This window comes from Alosa sapidissima, chromosome 24 (assembly GCF_018492685.1).
Source record: "Alosa sapidissima isolate fAloSap1 chromosome 24, fAloSap1.pri, whole genome shotgun sequence".
NCBI classification, from domain to species: domain Eukaryota; kingdom Metazoa; phylum Chordata; class Actinopteri; order Clupeiformes; family Clupeidae; genus Alosa; species Alosa sapidissima.
In genome coordinates, this window is record NC_055980.1 from 4,330,888 (window position 1) to 4,350,013 (window position 19,126).

Genomic DNA, 19,126 nt, shown 5'->3' on the forward strand with positions numbered 1-19,126 from the left:
CCAAGAAAAGATCTTTACATACTGGAATTATTATAAACTACCATGCAACCATGCTCGTGTTGTATTCAAATAAGTATTCATTCATGTGTCGAGAACTGTCAAACATTACCTCATTATCAGGGTCAATAAGTGGGAATACTCCATGTTCATATGATCTCTTTAGGCTTTGATATTAGTTCATATTTTCTGCAATTTGTGTGTAACAATGGTCTGTTTATTATAGCCGAGGTGATGCTTCGCCGCATTATCAGTAATTGATGTCTCTTAAAAGTTATGTGCGAGTGTTCAGGGCATCTCATTTCTCATATCTCTCCTTGATTCCTCCATCATCCTTACATTCCTTCACAAAATTAACCCTCCTTATATTCCTTCACAAAATGAATTAGAAAGAGGGGTTAGGACAGGAGGGAAGGAAGGGAGGATGGACAAATAGAGAATTGAGATGCACCCCTGGCTTTGAAGGCCCCAGCCATTTTGTTTCCCATTTACAATTTAAATATAACCACAGTCCCACTCATAGATGATTCCAACACCATGTCAGAATTCAATGCCTGAGGCTTTTAATGCAGATACTGCTGCAAAACATTCATTACACAAGGAATGACTTAGTCCCACTATACCACACAGGTGCATTATGGGAGATATGAAGGGCCCAGTCCGGCTGCAAGGACCAGTCCGCACATCACTCTTCTGTTGCCGACAACCACCCAGGGGATGCTCAGATCTTTCCAGCGAAGGTTCCATCATCTCTCTGGCCATCCCATCTCTCAATCTAAAGTACACAATGACAAATATTACAAAAGGTATTAGATGCTAGACCAGAGGGGTATACTAGAAAATTAGATAAGTGGTATGTAGAGCCTAAAGCCTGAGATGCATTCAGAATTGGCAAGCAGATGCAAAAGTTTGTGACTTTTGCCCATTTTCACCCAAGAACTGTTGTAAAAAAAAAATCCTCCACTGACATTTGCCAAACTTCAGGCTTTATTCAACATATTACTAATCTTGCTTCGTAGTTAATATGTGAAGGCGCTGAGACCTCTAGTGGCATCTAAAAACTGTCCCCAGATAATAGCCTATCTTTAAAAGGCATGTTAAGATGATGGATTCTGGTTCCAAGTAATTTTGCCGTAGCCTACTGGAAACCTTTCCCACAAATCAAAGTGGTGACTGTCACTAATTTTGTGCTGTCAGTGCTTTTATGAGATTACTATGAGCTATGAGAAATACAAAAGGTGTAACGTTGGTCATTCTTTGAGGACTCACCCAGGAAAGTGGGCAAAGAGATTTGTAGACTCTCTTGTACCAATCACATGGGGCCACATCCACACCTTTGGCCTCCAAAGCTTTCTGGCAGCGATGGTAGTCTAGGAACACGAGCAATCATCTATAAATAATAGATCCCACGTGGCCACAGAAGAACAGTGTGTGTGTGTGTGTGTTTGTGTGTGTTAGAGAGAAAGTCATCTGTGTTGACCACATATTCAGATCTGGACAAGCAGCTTGGAGGATGAAGCTGAAGACCTTGAAACCCCAAATATGCACTTAATGTATGATTATGCATTTGAGCCCTATGTGAGTTGAGTTCATGTGAAACATAAACTCTAACCAAAAACAAACACCTTTCCCAATAATGAGAATATATTATCCAAACAAATGAGGATAAGACACATCTACCAGCAGTGGAGTCCTTAAGTGACTGACACTTCACCACACCTCCAGGCATGGTGCACTCACCTAAATAATTCTGCCAGCAGTTTTTGGTCTGGTTTGAGTTGGGGAATCGTGCATCGAATGGTGCTGTGCGGTACTTCTCCAATTTACTCTGGATATTCTCAGCCATGTTCCGTCCGTCGAATCCTTAACCCACAAGCACGAGATTACATTTTTTCAGTGGCGTTATAAGGCAATGCATGTGTGACTCAAGCACTTAATTGGCTATTTCATCTAACAAACCGCCGAACAGCAGTATGCCTATTTTCGGTGTGTCTGGTGATAATACACGCAAAGAATATCCAGTTCCATGCCATGCAAACAAAAGACACCGTTATTGTAGCCTAGTGCATTGATCCATTAAATGGTTTTATTGCCCACAGCAATAAAACATTTAATGCATCAGTTAGCCCGCAGCAACAAAATTGGAAACGTCTGTAGCCTACCCGCATTATATGCTACCGCTCCTCCGATTTTTCTAGTCTACCGACACCGCATAAACGTCAGACACCTGAAACTAGCTATTTCTGGGTCATTTCAGGCTGGATATCAGTTGGGGTAGCTGTCGAATCACATGGACTACTGATGACATTGGACAGTTGGGGCGACCTTTTCCTGTCGGTATGCTTGCGGAAATAAATTCACCCATTGTTATATCGATTGTTGAGAAATATGTTAATACGTTTACTATCACTTCGTTTTGTTTAGCCTAAATAAATAGTTCACAAATGGCATAGTATAGGCCTAGACTTTATAATAGGAAATATTTTTCAATATACTATATAGGCCACCAGAATACTTCATATCAGGCTAGACTACTTTCACTCTCAACAGTGTGGTTTGTAAAAAAGATATTGCAATTCTGATAATTATCATTAGCTTTAATCGGTAAAATATATTATGCATAATAGTAGCCTAAATTGTTCTAGTAAAAAGTAACAATTTGCTAGAATTGTAACTTACCTTGATGTCTTCAAGGTGGTGAACAGTTCAAAGTGACTTTTGTACTTGGCGATGAAGCCTCGCTCGACTTGGCTCAGTGTATTGAGTGCGCGCCCTTGCGCGTGGATGAAGTGCGCTCGTGCAGACACATTTGAGCGATATGGCGGACGCAGCCGGTCACATTGAGATGATCTAGTCGGAAAGAGGGATGCCTTCACTGGTATCACCGCCCTCACTCGGGACAGTTGACATCGGATCAGTATGTGCACGTTACAAATCGATCGTATCCAATTCATTCCATTCATGGACTTTGGAATTGGTTTTGTTTCTTTGTTTTGTTTAGTAGACATATTTCCGTTTTCCCATTACGCCATATATATGTCTCAAACAAACCGAAAGAATTTGCGGAAGACGATGTAGGATACTTAAATACTAGCATACACTAGGCCTACATTTAATTTGTTAACTCGTAGCCAGAGATAGGCCTATCAAGTGGTAGGTTCTATGTCTATTTGTCCATCTTATGTATAGGCTATTGGTAGGTATTTTGCGCTCCATAGCGCTGGAAATCCCATTGTGTTTGTTCTCTCATCTTCAGCTATGTAGCTTAAGCTGCAAGTCAAGGGGTAGCATATATGCTTTGAACACTTGATTAGGCTATTAAAAAAATAAGAAACTTCACCTCAGGTAACCTCTTTCCAGGAATAACGTAACGTATTGTCATATTCGGTAAGGTTTTGGTCTATCGAGCAACTTAACTATCACTGACCAACTTAACTAATCACTGACCACTAAAACAACTTAACTATCACTGACCATCCCACTAGAAATAAGGACGTTTAAAAAGATGAATGAAATAAACGCAGGCACCCCAAGCTAGCCAAGTTGGTTTAACGGAAGTGTAGCCCATTTTGTCAGACACGCAACACATGGATATGGGACATGGATGATAAAAGTAGTTACCTAACCGTAAAACACTATTAACGGATCAACATTCACACCGGGAACCAGGCAGGCTTGTATCAGTGTTTGACAGGTGTCTGTGGCTACTTTGGGGGCGCGTGCCTCGTCGTGCTCTCTCCGAGGCGAAGTCCGCTACACAGTTACATTCACAGGATAGCGGAGTCGATTATCTCATCTCGGCTGGACAGCGATATCGAGATCTGGGTTAGTCAGATGGGTAAGTGGGTGATAGTTTGGGAAATAGTCTAAACGTAGCCTATATTTGGCACGCGAATCTATAGGCTCTATAATCTACGTGACGAATCCCTCGTACGCCTTGACATATATTTATGACTGGGTACGCATGGCATTTCTGCACCTCTCCTCCCGCGTGGTGCGTTCATAGCTTACGTAAACGATCATGTAGTATAGCCTATAGATGCAGACAGGGCAGAGGTAATCGAGCGTGCTGTGTTAAGCTGTTTCAGCTTTCACTAGCTTCAGCTTTCAACGAATACCGCTTATCCAAATGGTAGAAAATGGTCACAGGTTGCTGCTTAGATGTATGTGATAGATGCCCTTCTGGAGTTTCTGCCAATACCTCTTGGATATGCATACATATACTGTACATCAGGGGTTCTCAAAGTTTTGATTGGTGAGGGCAAATTCAGGAACCCAACATTGAACTGACGGCCGCCAAAGGGGCGGAGGGAGAAAAAGAAGAAAACAAAACTGGAAAAAAAAAAAATCCCATTTGTAATAATTTTAATGACCAGGTTGCATCTCTTCAAGTACAAACGTATTTAGAACAAACAGACTCAGTGTGCCTTGCTTCTTATCAGCATAGGCCTTATTCAGGGCCAATTCCACCTACCAAAGCACCACAGGAAAACCTGACTGCCACGAAACACCAGAGATTTCAAAGCACACAGTACAGTTGTACAGTGTATGTATATTATATATATATATATATATATATATATATATATATATATATATATATATATATATAAATAATTTAAAAAATATAATAATTCCCTCCATGGCTGTGCATGACTACGATAAATGTAAAGCAAGGAGTGGTAGCAACATTTATAGCCAAGATGGCATGTATTCCAGACAAGACAAAAGAAAGCAGATATAGCCTACAGTTGGAAAGACAATAACTAACTCGAGTCAAACACCAAAATTCTTATGAATTCTGTGACAGGTGCAGTAAATAACAGGAGATACATCAAAATGATGCATAATTTTGGCATAGGCACCAATTTGGCACCAATAACAAACTTAAAAAGCTTATGTGTCAAAGATTTTATTGGTCATAAGATTGAATATCTACAGCCTTAATTTAATTAACGGAAAATAAGATTGTATTCCGCAGTGCATTGAAACCCTGATCCACAGGTTTAGTATTAAGTCCCACTCAGAACAGATATGCTCAAAATATAGTCTCAAGATTGCCTGGTTCCCATTAAATAAGTATGTAGGAAATATGCCACAGTTAAGTCTCACTCCCTTATAACTGACCTAACTTTTTAAAACCACAGTTTGTGGACAATAACAATACCTCACACGTTTTCCTGTTATTCAGGATGCTTTGGTTCAGCAAACATATTTCCGGGTTTCCTGATACAGGGCTACATCAGGCCAGATCATGTAAAATGGCACTGGTGTAAAGTATGTTCAAAGTCAGTAAATTTTCAGCACAGGTCCCAAGCACACTGTTAGCCTCTCCTCATTACAACAGCATCACAGAGTGCATCAAAAGTACATCCCATATGGCCCCACCAGAACAGACAGAGGCAGTGATTGTTCAAGCACATGCTAAATGTAAACGCAAAAAAGAGCCTGTGCATAACAGTTCACCAGGTAAAAACAAAAGCTGAGAGGTCTCCATCAGTACAGGTTAGTGTTTCTTCTGAATTCCACAGCAGTAAACCGTATTCTTGCTTCACACTACAGTGCCACTAAAAGCTGACCAGAAGACAGCAGAATATATATCTTAAATATCTACACAAAAACACAAGAGCCTGTCTCCCTCTTAAAGTGAAACAGTACATTCAGATGAAAAGTGTGACTATCAACTACATTCTTTCAATTCATCTGGTAATTCAGGAAAAACATTGCTACAATTTGATTAGAACGGCAAGAGAGCTTTTCTATGAGAAATCCATGCATACCACTGACAAAGTCATGTAGGCTTCTCAACCTGTTTGAAACTCTACAGGTTATAAAGCATAAAATTAGTCCCAGGTTATATCAAGTCATATGATTAAATTGACTCCCAAGAAAGATGTGATTGCACTACAGTGGTGGTCAGTTTTTGATGGTGATGTCTAATGCTATATTACGGTTTTAAAGGGGGAAGGTCAAGTATGAGTAGTCAAAAGCTTCCAGGTTGCAGGTTAATTGCACATTAATGCAAGAAATTCCTTTAAGAGTGTTTTAAGATAGTACTTAGGTGTACTTAAGGCCACAGAGTGAAGTTGTTAGTGTCATCTGAGGTGATTAACTGAAAGCACTGCAAGATGTAAGATAAAAGTGGGTCAAACAGTGTGTGCATAGAGGAAACAGGGATTAGCTCTTCTTCCTCCTTTTGCAGTGCAAAATATATTGGGTGTCAGCTCTACCTGATAGCAAGGGCATAAGGACAGTCCACAGCAGGTCTTTTTTCTTAATGATTAATGTGGAACACCAGGGAACACAGGTAAAGCAAAAATCTGCACAACCCTGGAGGGCCCGCTAGTCGCTGAAACGTAGTCGGTTGAAGGCCTCTTTGACGTGCTCTACGTTGTCCTGGGTCACTGGTCCACTCACACTCAGCACCGTGCTGTCCAGGACGTCACTCTTCAGCTTGCGCTTGGTCAGAACCACTGAGCCCGCCCCTTCTGGCTCCACCCCCTCGCTGGCGTAAGGGCCGGTCAGAAGGAGGTAGGAGGCGTGGCGACCTCGCTCTAGTAGAGTTGCTAGACAAACAAAACCACACACAAACTAAAACTCTCAATATGTGCTCAACTCAACAGGATAACTGGATCCTGTTGAGTTGAGCACATAACTGGATTTTATCGTAACCTTTTTGTGTACGTGTGTGTGTGTGTGTGTGTGTACGTGTGTGTGTGTGTGTGTGTGTGTGTGTGTGTTACCTTTGAAAGCAATAATGTGCTCCACTGGACTACTCCTCTGTAACAGTAGATTAGAGTAGGAAGGGTGCAAGAGATAAGAGAAGCGCTGCTCCATTCCAGAGCCCTGAACACACAATAGGTTACACATTAATGAAGGAAAACACTGTATGCCCATAGCATAGCAACAAATGGTACAGCATGTGTCAGGTCACAGTCCCCTAAATATAGAGGACATATAGTGTACTGTGAAAAGACTTTTAAACTATGTCCCTTTCATCACGTGAGTGCCTAAAGCACAGGAGTGGACATACGGACAGACTTCTGCAGAGTGAAAGCTCTGATAAGCCAAATCAAGTTACTGTAGGAAGGAGCTTTCAAGTGAAAAGCAAAGTCATGGAGGGCCAAGAGGAAATGTGTCGGAGATAGCAGTGACTGACACAAACAGTGGAATGACAAAGGCTACAGGACTACCACTTCGGCTATGTATATTTATTTGTGCAAAACTAACAAAACCTTGTTATATAACTCTTTCCAGTCATACATGAATTTTGAGTCTCTTTGGAAAGAAGCATCTGCTAAATGCCTTAAACATAAACACAGACATACAAACGTGGTTTAATGATGGGCTCTTATTCCATAGAAGATGGATATGATGAACTCTCGCACACTATAGTCTACAGTTGTGGTTTAGTGGAATTACTATTCCATACGGTCTCGCAAGCAGCCTCCTTCAAATGTGCCGTTGAATGTCAAAATATCGATGCATTCTTTGACATGGTTTAAATGATGTTACGCCCCACACCCATTACTGATTAAGAAATGTAGGAACACCTTGTTGCGCCATGCGCTCAACGTTTGATAACGAAAACCCTCCCAATGTGGACATCCTATTAAATTTGAATAAGCTTTTGACGAGTGACGATGCGCATTAGACCGTCATGATGGGGCCCCCGACCTGTTTTCAGACCTGTCATTGTATGGGTTCAGGAAAACCTCTGATAACCATTGTCTATGTGCACAGTTTGATACTCAATTCAAAAACTGCAGCCAAAATTGTAACAGCTAAAATTGTATTGAGACATGATACAGAAAATACCATATCTGGGCCTGAACTTGTTTAAATTGGACTTAGGTAACATGGAAAAAGGTCCTGTCAATCAAACTTTGCCATTCTTTTTGGAAATCATGGACTCATCTGGGCTAAAGAGGAGAGGGTCTATCCAAGTATACAACCTATCCAACTTGTTTTAGTGCTCAGTTCAAAACCCAACATCTATGATTGTGTGGAGGTGCATTAGTGCCTACAGCATGGGCATCTTCATCTTGCACATTTGGCAAAGCACAATCAATTCTGAATGATGTGTACAGGTTTTGAGCAACATATACTGCCATCCAGGCAATGTCTTTTCCAGGGAAGACCTTGAATATTTCAGGAAAACAATGGCAAAATGAATTCTGCATATATTTAAATAGCATTTCTCCATAGAGGAAGAGTCCAGGTGCTGAGATGGCCTGTCTGTAGTCCAGATTTGTCAAATTAGGTGCATAATGGAATGAAAAACATGACTAAGAATACCCCATACTGTTGAGCAACTGAAATCCTACATCAGGGAGTAATGGGACAACATTTCATTCTCAAAACTGTAGCAAATGGTCTCCTCAGTTCCTCAAGATTTACAGAATTTTGTTAATTAAAGAGGTGAAGCAACACAGTGGTAAACATGCTCCCGTCCCAATTTTTTTTTAAACATGTTGCTGGCATCAAATTCAAAATTAACATATATTTTCCATGAAATAGTCCAAATTTTTATTTTAAACATTTTATATGTTGTCTATGTCCTTTTTGCTGTTAAATATGGGTTTACGAGACTTGCATATTCTCACATTCTGTTTTTATTTGCATTTTACACAACGTCAACTTTTTCTGTTTTGGGGTTGTATACTGAAGAACAAGTATAAGCTTTTCAGCTGCACGTGTTTCTTGCTAGAGGACACATGAGTTCACACACTTCTTACCTCTTTTTATAGCAATCAGTTTGCTCTTAAAATTCAATCAGAGTGATGAGAGTGATTTCTGACTTGAGCTGACTTGTCATCGCTCACCCTGTCCCTTGTGCTGATTATACTGAAATTATGTAATTTGTGCCAAGACCAAAATGCAGTGAAAATTGGGTTTTTAAGATAAAGTTAACTTTTATGCTCATGAAGCTTTTTGCAATGCATTACTGTACAGCAGTACTGTACAAACTTTTTCTTCCGAGGGCCAGCTCACTATGCCTGGCACTAAGAGAGGACCAGAGACTCGGAGTATATCAGTAACCATAAATAGCTTAGTGCTGTGAACAACAACAGTCTACCTTAGTTGAATATTCCATTACATTTAGTTATAGGCTATTGCAATTTAATACCATTGTTAGATGTGTTTATATTGCCATCATGCCATGTAAAATGTAGCTCAAATGAAATAATACTAATAAAAATACTTTAGCTTTCCCAAAAGTATTAGAAGGGAGTCCCAAATGTTTTACTTAAAATGTGTGAACTCTGTGTCTTTGCATACACAGCTCAAGTTGTGAACAAGCAATATCCTACAAATAATTTAAAGTTCTCAAACTATGCGAGTTTTATGAAGTGCTGGCAAAAACATCTAAAATGACCACCATTCTAACTTTCACTCACCTGATGAGAACTTTGTGAATTTGTATGAACATTTGAAGAGTGAATAAAAAAATAGAATAATTATCCCAGAAAGTCCCAGAAATATGACTTGCACTTTGCATATATGGGTTTTATTGCACAGACGCGTTTTGGCTTAGCGCCTTCCTCAGTGTGCTCAAGTGGATACATATACAACCTCACTTATTTATACCCACACCCACATACACTCCCACGTAATCAACCAATGGTGATGCAGTGTCATCCCATACAATAATTCAATTAAAATGGTCCATTGCTTCTTCTGTTAATAGAATCATATCATGCACAGGCCATTTACACCAATAGCACTTTTACAAAAAACATTTTTACCTTGACCTGATGTTGCTTGTCGTTGACAACCAAAACAAAAGACTGAATACAGTTCGACAGGATATTGCCGACCTTGAGACACAACTTATGAGTAAGTTTCCCCCTGCACAATTCAAGGAACTGTTGGAGAAGTGTGAAGCGCAAATAAACACATACAAAACTGAGACACAGCGTACCAAAATGGACAAATACCGAAGGGATACGATGGACTACAGGAACAACGCCGTGTACCCTTGGCTTCAAGGAAAACAAGGCCCTGGCAGAGCTACTCCAAAACAGCGGAGGGCTCCGAGCATAGCCTCTTCTGGAGACATGAGCACCGACACCGACTCATCCGCTGCCACCCATTTTTTACGCAGACGCCGTCCGCCTCCAATGCCCGCCCCAATGACCGAGCAACACGGAGGTAAATGACCGCTCCAACATCATTAACATCTCTTCTAAACAGCCAAGTGAAGATCAGCTTTCCGTATTATCCAAGGGCCTCTCCTTTGTTCCTGTTAAGGGAAATTACCCGTTCACTTTGAAAGTAGAAATGTTTAAGTTTTTCCGATCCATTCGCCTGAAGGCGTTTTTCTCGAAAGGGACTGATAGACTATATAGTACTCAACAAGTGACTGAAACCCAGGAGTGCACCCCTGTCTCCAGAAAGACTGTATTTAAACCAAAAAGCCCTTTTCTTCCTCCAGTCAATAACTCCTCGCTAGAGACTTTCTGCCGACTGGTAGAACAGGACACCTTCACCTGCTTGGAGAGGGAGGACTATACAATTAGGCTCAACCTCTTAACTTCTGAAAAAGAAGCATTAAAGCAACTAATGTCGGACAATGATATCGTTATTAAACCTGCAGACAAGGGTGGCTCTATTGTGATCCAGGACAAGTCGACCTATGTTGCAGAGATTGAGAGACAACTCCTTGATGGAAATGCATACATGTGTCTATCTGCTGATCCAACCATGAAATTTAACAACGAGATAAAGTCTAAATTGAAAAAAGCACTTTGTGAGTCATTTATTGATGATAAGGAGTATAAATATTTGTTACAGATTAACCCGGTAAGACCAGTCATTTACACTCTTCCAAAAATCCACAAGAGGCTGGACAATCCACCTGGCCGCCCGATTGTGTCGGGTAATCAATCTGTAACAGAACCTCTCTCAAAGTACATTGATTATCACATTAAGGAAATAGTCTACAACCTGCCCTCCTTTCTGAAGGATACGACTGACTTCTTAAACAAATTGGCTAGCATAGGAGAGGTAAATGCATCGGATATGTTATGTACCATGGATGTGACTAGTCTGTATACGAACATTCCACACACAGATGGTTTAGCATCCTTAAGATACTATCTAGAGACTCACCAAGTGCCACATACTGACTTTTTAATCTCATTGGCCACTGATGTCCTGACCAAAAATTATTTTATGTTTCAGAATAAATTCTATTTGCAGACACAGGGCACAGCAATGGGTTCGCCAATGGCACCCAATTACGCAAACCTGTTTATGGGAAAATTTGAGCAGGATTTTATTTACTCAGATAATCCATTCAAGCAACATCTGAAAGTCTGGTACAGGTATATTGATGACGTATTTTTTATATGGAAAGGGACACTAGAGGAGTTGGAAGCTTTTAACATTTATGCCAACACTAGACTGCCGTCCATACAGTTTACCTCAAACTCTGACCACAAAGCCATAGCCTTTCTGGATGTACTGGTCAGGAAGGAGGACACCTCATTACACACTGAGATCTACTGAAAAGACACAGATCGCAATGCGTTACTGGATTACCGGAGTTTCCACCCGCCAGCACTGAAACCCAGTCTACCTTATAGTCAATTACTAAGAGTACGCCGCATTTGTGACAGCGATGAGGCTTTTGAAAGTCAAGCAGGAGAGATATGCCAAAGATTTTCACACAGGGGATATAACAGTACATTACTACAGGGTTGTCTTGAGCGTGTGCGCAACACCCAACGCACTAACGTAATAACTTCTAGAGCACATAGACCGACTACAAGCACAAACACTCCAATCACTTTTGTGTCGACCTATGGAAACATATCTAATACATTGAAACACATTGTACAACGTCATTGGCATACGTTAAGTAGTGATCCAACAATTGGTCATGTTTTTCAAGATCCCCCGCGATTCTGCTACAAAAGAGCATCCAATCTAAGAGACCGCCTCGTACAGTCATATCTCCCTGCTCCAAGCCCGCTACGTCTTTCGTTTAAAATCCCAGACGGCAACTTCAAGTGTTTTAATTGTGTAACGTGCAACTTTATGCTGACTGAAAAATCGTTTACACATCCAAGCACCCACAGGACGTTCAAAGTAAAAGGCAGAATTACCTGCTTAACCTCTTTTGTTGTGTACCTGTTGACGTGCCCTTGTGGGCTATTGTATGTTTAAAACGTCAATTAAAAACCAGAATCTGTGAGCATAAGTCGAACATCAGAAAGAATGACGAAAAATCGTCAGTTGCAAAACATTTTAATTCTGCAGGTCATGATGTTAACTCACTCAGGTTTATGGGCCTGGAGACTGTCAATCAGCCTAATAGAGGAGGGGACCGTGAGAACCGCCTTCTACAGAGGGAGGCATGGTATATATTTAACTTGAATACATGCACACCTAATGGAATGAATGAAGACTTATCTTTGACTTGTTTCTTGTAAAAATGTCTTTTGTAAAAATGTCTTTTGTAAAAATGTCTTTTGTAAAAGTGCTATTGGTGTAAATGGCCTGTGCATGATGTGATTCTATTAACAGAAGAAGCAATGGACCATTTTAATTGAATTATTGTATGGGATGACACTGCATCACCATTGGTTGATTACGTGGGAGTGTATGTGGGTGTGGGTATAAATAAGTGAGGTTGTATATGTATCCACTTGAGCACACTGAGGAAGGCACTAAGCCGAAACGCGTCTGTGCAATAAAACACATATATGCAAAGTGCGGCCTTTTTTCTTTATGAGTTAACATTTAAGTTTGGCCAAGCACTCTCAAAAAAAGTAACATAAGAGACTGAGTGAAGCCTGCTCCTACCATATACTTTGTGTGTAAATGTACTCACTGTTTGGTTGGTTAGTGTCTCTCCCCACAGCATAAACACAGAGTAGGACTGTATTGTGAGAACAGATGAAGGGGCGGGTGTGTGTGGCAGAGCCAGTAAACGGACCTCCCACAACACTCCCCCTGTCTTTCCATCTAGAATAACAACCTGCAACAAATGCATCCAGATTAGCATCCCAAAGAGGACCAAGGCCCCTCTGATCATACGCATACTAAAACCAGAGGAGGAACACTAGCATCTCTTTAAACACATATACAATATTCAAATACAATATTCCATTGCAGTCAGGTATACAAAAAAAAGACTTACCCTCTTGGTTGCATTTCCAGCGTCGTCCTCTATCACCACATCAGGAATGCCATCTTTGTTGAAATGTCCAAATGATGGCTGACTGAACACATAAAAATGTGAAATGACATTAAAAGTGCTACATGTAAGACAAATTAAAAATTAAGGAATAGCAACAGAAAGTGAGGAAATAACCATTTTGACTTCATGTCAAATACACCTACAGTATGTACTGTGCTGCCTTGATGTCAACTAAAGTTATTTGAAGGGAGAGGAGCTCACTGGCCGACAGCTACAGCCAAACATATCTAAACCAGATTACCAAATTACCTGAGCAGTGTACTGGTATTGGCTTTCCAGAGGGACGTAAGACTGTCTCCGTCAAGCAGCTCTGTAATGGTGCCTTTGGGCTGGTCCTGGTCCTCCTGGTCTGTAATCAGCAACAGAGAGGGAACTCCAGTGCCCACAGCTCTTGATACCTGCAGCAGAGATGAAGAGCTGTGGGAGATAGGGAACAGTAGATTAGAGGAAACGGATGGCACAGTCATTCTGTAACAAGTACTTTGGGAGCGTTCATGTGCGTGTGTGTCTTACTTGTAGATCATTATTGGTCCCGTTCCATTCCTCCTCTTCTCCCACTTTGGATCTTTTTTTAGCGGTTTGTCGAGGTTGGCTTTCGCCACGAGATTCCACAACCCCTCAGCATACAAGCCAGAGGCTAAAAGGGAGGATGAACAACAACATTCTTGACTGTATGTGTTGAATTAAAAACTTATTCTACTCGGTCCCAGTTTTATTTTATTTATGTTGCTTTTCAATCCAGTCACACAGTGGTTCTTAATTTTGCCCTGCATGTTTAGAATCAGTCAGTGGAACAGAAGTGATTTACCGGTAGCTAATTTAGATTTAAAAAGTTGTTTTTAACCAGGATAAGATTGAGGATTAATACACTCGTCACCAAGCGGTGTCTACAGCTGAGAAACAATTCATGTTTTAGAACTTCACAAAATATGATGTGAAGTGAATTTATACTATAAATAGGTTAAAACTGGACTATGGTGTATTACACAATGTTCCATCATACAAAATATGGTTGTTGTTGTCCAATATCATTGTGCTTCTGTTAGATTTACCTATAGGCACATAATGCTCAATGAACTATATTATTTTCCATTCACAAAGTCAGCAAACAAGTGGTGGTGTTTGCAAGCTGACTACTTGGCTGCGTTGCCTTGGTGAGTTGCCATGGTGTCAGAGGAGCACCTGTCTGCAGAAGGAGGTACTGCGCCTCCCCGGCCGTCTTGTGCAGCATGTGAGATGATGAAACCTCAGCAATAACCTCCACCTCGGAGCCGAGCTGTAACCCTGTCTTCCCTGAGAGGAACACCAGCTTCATCTAAGGGAGAGGACAAACTGGTTTCCAACAAGGCATACTTTGGGTGCAAGGCACAGCTGTAAACATAGCTGTGTGATGATGTTAGCATGTGTTAGTGTTCTGTGTTCTCATCAGTGTAAGCGGCTATTTCACCTGAGGCAAATGGTTATTATTTTACAATTGTAGATTATTCTATTCAGTTATATACATGCTTCCATAAAGGCCATTCCACAGACAGAGTGCCTAAACATGAAACATGTAGACACAATAACCGGAAACCTTGGAGCAGGGTCTCGGAAGGAAAACATCTTCCAAGCCAGACCAGCAGTGTTTCAGATTTAATCAGTAGAGCAGTAGGACACTTGGCAAGGCTGCCCTGTCAGGGGCTGTTATTTCTGCCTCAAAGGTTTCCCCTTTACCTTCCCACTTTTTGTAGTGGCAAGGTCACATTCCAAAGAGCCCAACAACCAAGAAACTCGCATCTCAAGCAATTTCACTCATGCCCCACCCCAGTACCTGATCATGCTGAGGCGTGAGAAGAGCGATGTCATTGGTTCCGTCACCATTTAGGTCTGAGACACCCAGTGCAGGTGCCACTGCCCCGACACCAGGAGAGGAGCTCTGCTGCCACAACACTTTGCCTTATCAAACAGACACACACTTCATAAGTCCACACGTCACTACCTTCCTATACATTTTCATTGTTGTTTGCGTCTGGCCATTGGATTGCAACAATGTTAGGGCAATTCCTGAAACATACTAATGCCATGACATGTTTTAACCATAATAAAGCCTATGCATAAAATAGTCCAATAGTAACAAACAACCCATTGCTGCTCTACATTTGGTTAGTAGGAAGAGCATGGAAGGGGGAAGCTGAACCAGTGAGCGTAACATTTTAGGCAGAGCCGGACAGTAACGGAGTACATTTACTTGAGTACATTTACTTGAGTACAATTTTGAGGGATCTGTACTTTACTCGAGTATCATTTTTGGGGAGTACTCATGACTTTACTCAAGTACATTTGAGAGGCAAATATTGTACTCTTTACTCCACTACATTTCTATCTATAACTGTGAGTACCCGTTACTACTTCTAAAAAAAAAAGGAAAAAAGAAACATCTCGGAAACCCTCAATTTGTTGTTTCCCTCTGAAACGTGATTGGATTGTGCAGGCGCCACTGATTGGGACAGCCTATCAGCAATCACCTTCAGCTTTCCGCCAAAGTCAACTCCATGGTCAGATTTAGATAAGAGACGAAACCATGGACGAAACAATGGATGAAGACGCAGCAGGTCCATCCCGGTAATGTGCCAATCTGTGGCCCCACCTCGCCAGACTATTTAAATTTTCTGAACAAGTTAATGATAGTTTTCGCTTCAAGTGTTTCAATTACAAAATAGCATTTTGTATTTGAAAAACGTATTTTAAATACATGTATTAGAAATACTGCCCATCCCTGGCAACATGGTAAAAAGATGAAAATGACTTGATTTTACTTCCAATTCCTTTTTCATTCTCCAAGGTATTAACATTAACATTTTTCATAACTCCATGTAGGACGTTTCTGTACATAAATGTAAGCACTGTGGCAGTAGTAATGCAATATTTAGAAAATGTAGGCTACTCTTGTACTCTTGATACTCAAGTACTTTTAAAATCAACTACTTCAGTACTTTTACTTAAGTAGACATCTGACTGTTGTACTTTTACTTGTACTTGAGTAAAATTTAGCAAAGGGTATCTGTACTTTTACTCAAGTAATGAAGCTGTGTACTCTGTCTGCCTCTGCTTTTAGGTTCTGCTTTGTGTGCGCAGTCCAGTTGACCTGTATACGCTTGTGTGTATATGTGTACACACTTCTGTGCCTACATACCGTCATGTGTGGAGATGAAAGTGAGTGTGTTGGTGTGAGCCAGGAGGCATTCTGTGCTCTTTTCGTCAACTCTGTCAAGTCCACACTGAGCCCATTGCAGGTCAAAATTCAAAGGACACTCCCATATCATTTCTCCATCCGTTCCATCCACCGCCAGCACAAACATACATGGAGATGACAAGCCTGCAAAACCCACATCCTCACAATTACATTTTGATTCAACACTTCAAGACTTCTAAACTCATTACTCACACCCACACAACACTTCACTCATTAACCAGACAGCCAAGAGTGAGGAATGATTTGCCTCACAGCATTTTTGTCACCTGAAAAAATAAGTGTTTGACGGGGAGCGAGCCTTACCTTCATCCTCACAGGTCGTGTTCTTACTGCCCTCATTGCTCTTGTAGATGAAAATAATATCTTTGATCTTGTCCTTATTGGCATGTTCTACAGCCAGAAAATCATACGCAGCTACACGCACATACATATACACACACACACACACACAAACACCAATTTAGTACATAAATATAGAAATATAGCACATTTTTGTCCACACAAATAGTAGGCTACTGGCACCTGACCCAACAATAAAGCATTATTTGACTGTTTGTATATTACCTGCAGCAGGTAACGTGTGGTTCCATGTGACTAGGTATTGTGGCCGTGTGGGGCAGGGCAGGATGAACGAGAAGGCGAAGACGATGGTGAGGCAGAGGAAGAGTGCGAGCAGGAAGGCTGCTGTGCGCCAGCCTGAGAGACGTGACAGGCGCAAGCCTCCTCCACAGACCCCCTTCTTCGTGGACGAGGTGGGTCCACCGATCCCTGATTCACCTACATCCTCCTCCTCGCCCTTTAACGGGTCCACCTCACTTGAGCAAACCCCTGGATTCGTCATCTACACAGTATCACACACCTGTAGAATGACCTAAAGACAGACAGAGTGTTTCTTCCCAATCTTTCAATTCACCGAAAGCATTTTAAAATGTCCAACCCAAGCAAGGCTATTGTTTGATTAGTAATCTAATACATCAAACAATGACTATACGGTTGTATCACGTGAACAGTTTTCCAGCACAGCTGAGCTTAGAGCCGCTGATTCATGCGCGCCTGATCCGTGCGTTTCTCAAATGCTGACAAACCCACGATATGCAGTCCAGCTTTTTCCGCAACCCACCGAAAACTCAAGCTCTTCTCTCGGCCAATGCCTCTATGAACAAACAGTCGGGGTCTCTAGAACGCTCCGTACCAACACATGTGACATTGGCTCACAGAAATGTATCACCTGTTTCAACAGGCAGAAACTCGGCAACACCATAGCCGCCACAGGGGCTGGCTTGTCACACCGCCAAGCCAATTTACGTCATTTGCGGTAAACATAACGCGAGCAAACTAAACTAACTAAATGTTAACATTAGAGTTAATATGGCTTTCCACCAAAGTAGTTCACAGCATACATCATACATAAAGAATGTGTTCATTTTGGTAATTGACACTTTTTAACATTAGGCTACAGCCACAAGGCTCAATGGTAGCGCTTACTTACATTGTTTTTCCCTGGCTAATGTTTTCATTGACCATAATCTACTTTCACGTTGGCAATGCCAAATTGGCATATCTAAATACAAGGTCCATCAACACATAATGTTCTCAGCAAGAAGTACTTTATCGTTGGCTAGTTATGGTAGCTAAGTTCGGAGCATCTATCTATCGACCTGAGTCATGTCTTTCCGGAAAAGATATTGCATTGAGTTAACACTGAAATGAGATTTTAGTTAGGTAAAGTGGGTTCAAAAAGACACTTGTAAGACTATCCAACAGCCATATGTTTCTTTTAACTACCTAGCATACACTTGTTATGATAATTGGAAAAAAGCTAACTTAGCTAGCAAGGTATGCTAGCTTTCAATGTACATAGTCACTCTGAAGTTTCATAATACAAACGTCACCCTATACATGAATTTGATGCGATTAAACAGTCTGTATGGAATTAGCTTTAATGTTTCTCCGAAAGTTCAAATCTGTGTCTTTGACTTACCTTACCAACTTGTTTTGTCGCCACTCGCCAGGTCGACTCAGCTGGTGTGTCAAAGCTGGTGTTTCATAATGAAGTTGAAGTTCACGCGAGGCTGCAGAGAGCCAAGGCTTGTTACCTTGTTACGCCCTAGGCCGACTTCTCATGTTTATGCCTTTTGCCATGAATATGGGTAATCATCAAAACAGTATACACTGTTACAATAAAAGTAAAAAAAAAAAAAAATATGAGAAAATGTGTAAAGCTGTAAATTAAAATGACTGATTAGCCATATTGCACATAGCCATGTTACAGTCATATCACTGCTTGGATCAGCTGTCTTAAGCATAGACTGTACAGTCTATGGTCCTTAATGACTTTAGGCCTGGGCCTATATTTTTGCCCAGTAAATAATTTATTTTGAGTGGAATTTAAGTCAAATGCATTAAACTCGTCAGTTGACCATCACTCTTCAATGTGGTTGGTTGCTCAATTGTACCAAGATAATAATTTAAATACGTATCACTGAAATAGACGTTTGCATATTAAGTGCAATAAATTAAACCATTTGGGCAACTAAAAGTGAATGTGTTTGAAGCCAGTGCTAAAGAGGTTCAATCAGGTCAGTGCAAAAGATTCATTGGCTAATTGTAGGCACTAAAACCCACTCTACAAAACAGAATAACAAAGAATAATATCTTGGTTTCCCATCTGATCTGTGAGTTAGGCC

General features: G+C 41.0%; 2 protein-coding genes across 3 annotated transcripts; both read right to left on the reverse strand.

Moving 5' to 3' along the window:
* Positions 1-537: 537 nt before the first annotated feature.
* Positions 538-2,834, reverse strand: LOC121700138 (cytochrome c oxidase subunit 6B1). Its single transcript, XM_042082903.1, has 4 exons — positions 2,677-2,834; positions 1,738-1,860; positions 1,267-1,367; positions 538-772 (listed from the first exon to the last, which is right to left on the reverse strand). Exons 2-4 carry the CDS (start codon positions 1,841-1,843, stop codon positions 719-721), a joined length of 261 nt encoding a protein of 86 aa, XP_041938837.1. The 5' UTR covers positions 1,844-1,860; positions 2,677-2,834; the 3' UTR covers positions 538-718.
* Positions 2,835-4,688: 1,854 nt separating this feature from the next.
* On the reverse strand, positions 4,689-18,545 carry fam234a (family with sequence similarity 234 member A). 2 transcript variants are annotated; one of them, XM_042083348.1, is made up of 12 exons: positions 18,421-18,545; positions 17,004-17,310; positions 16,743-16,853; positions 16,380-16,562; positions 15,018-15,142; positions 14,390-14,522; positions 13,721-13,844; positions 13,457-13,624; positions 13,148-13,229; positions 12,839-12,985; positions 6,741-6,843; positions 4,689-6,563 (listed from the first exon to the last, which is right to left on the reverse strand). In XM_042083348.1, the coding sequence occupies exons 2-12, from the start codon at positions 17,278-17,280 to the stop codon at positions 6,340-6,342; spliced, it is 1,677 nt and encodes a 558-aa protein (XP_041939282.1). In that variant the 5' UTR covers positions 17,281-17,310; positions 18,421-18,545; the 3' UTR covers positions 4,689-6,339. The 2 variants fall into 2 exon arrangements, with proteins under 2 accessions (XP_041939282.1, XP_041939283.1); XM_042083349.1 differs by having other exon boundaries at positions 18,426-18,522.
* Between the last annotated feature and the right edge of the window lie 581 nt (positions 18,546-19,126).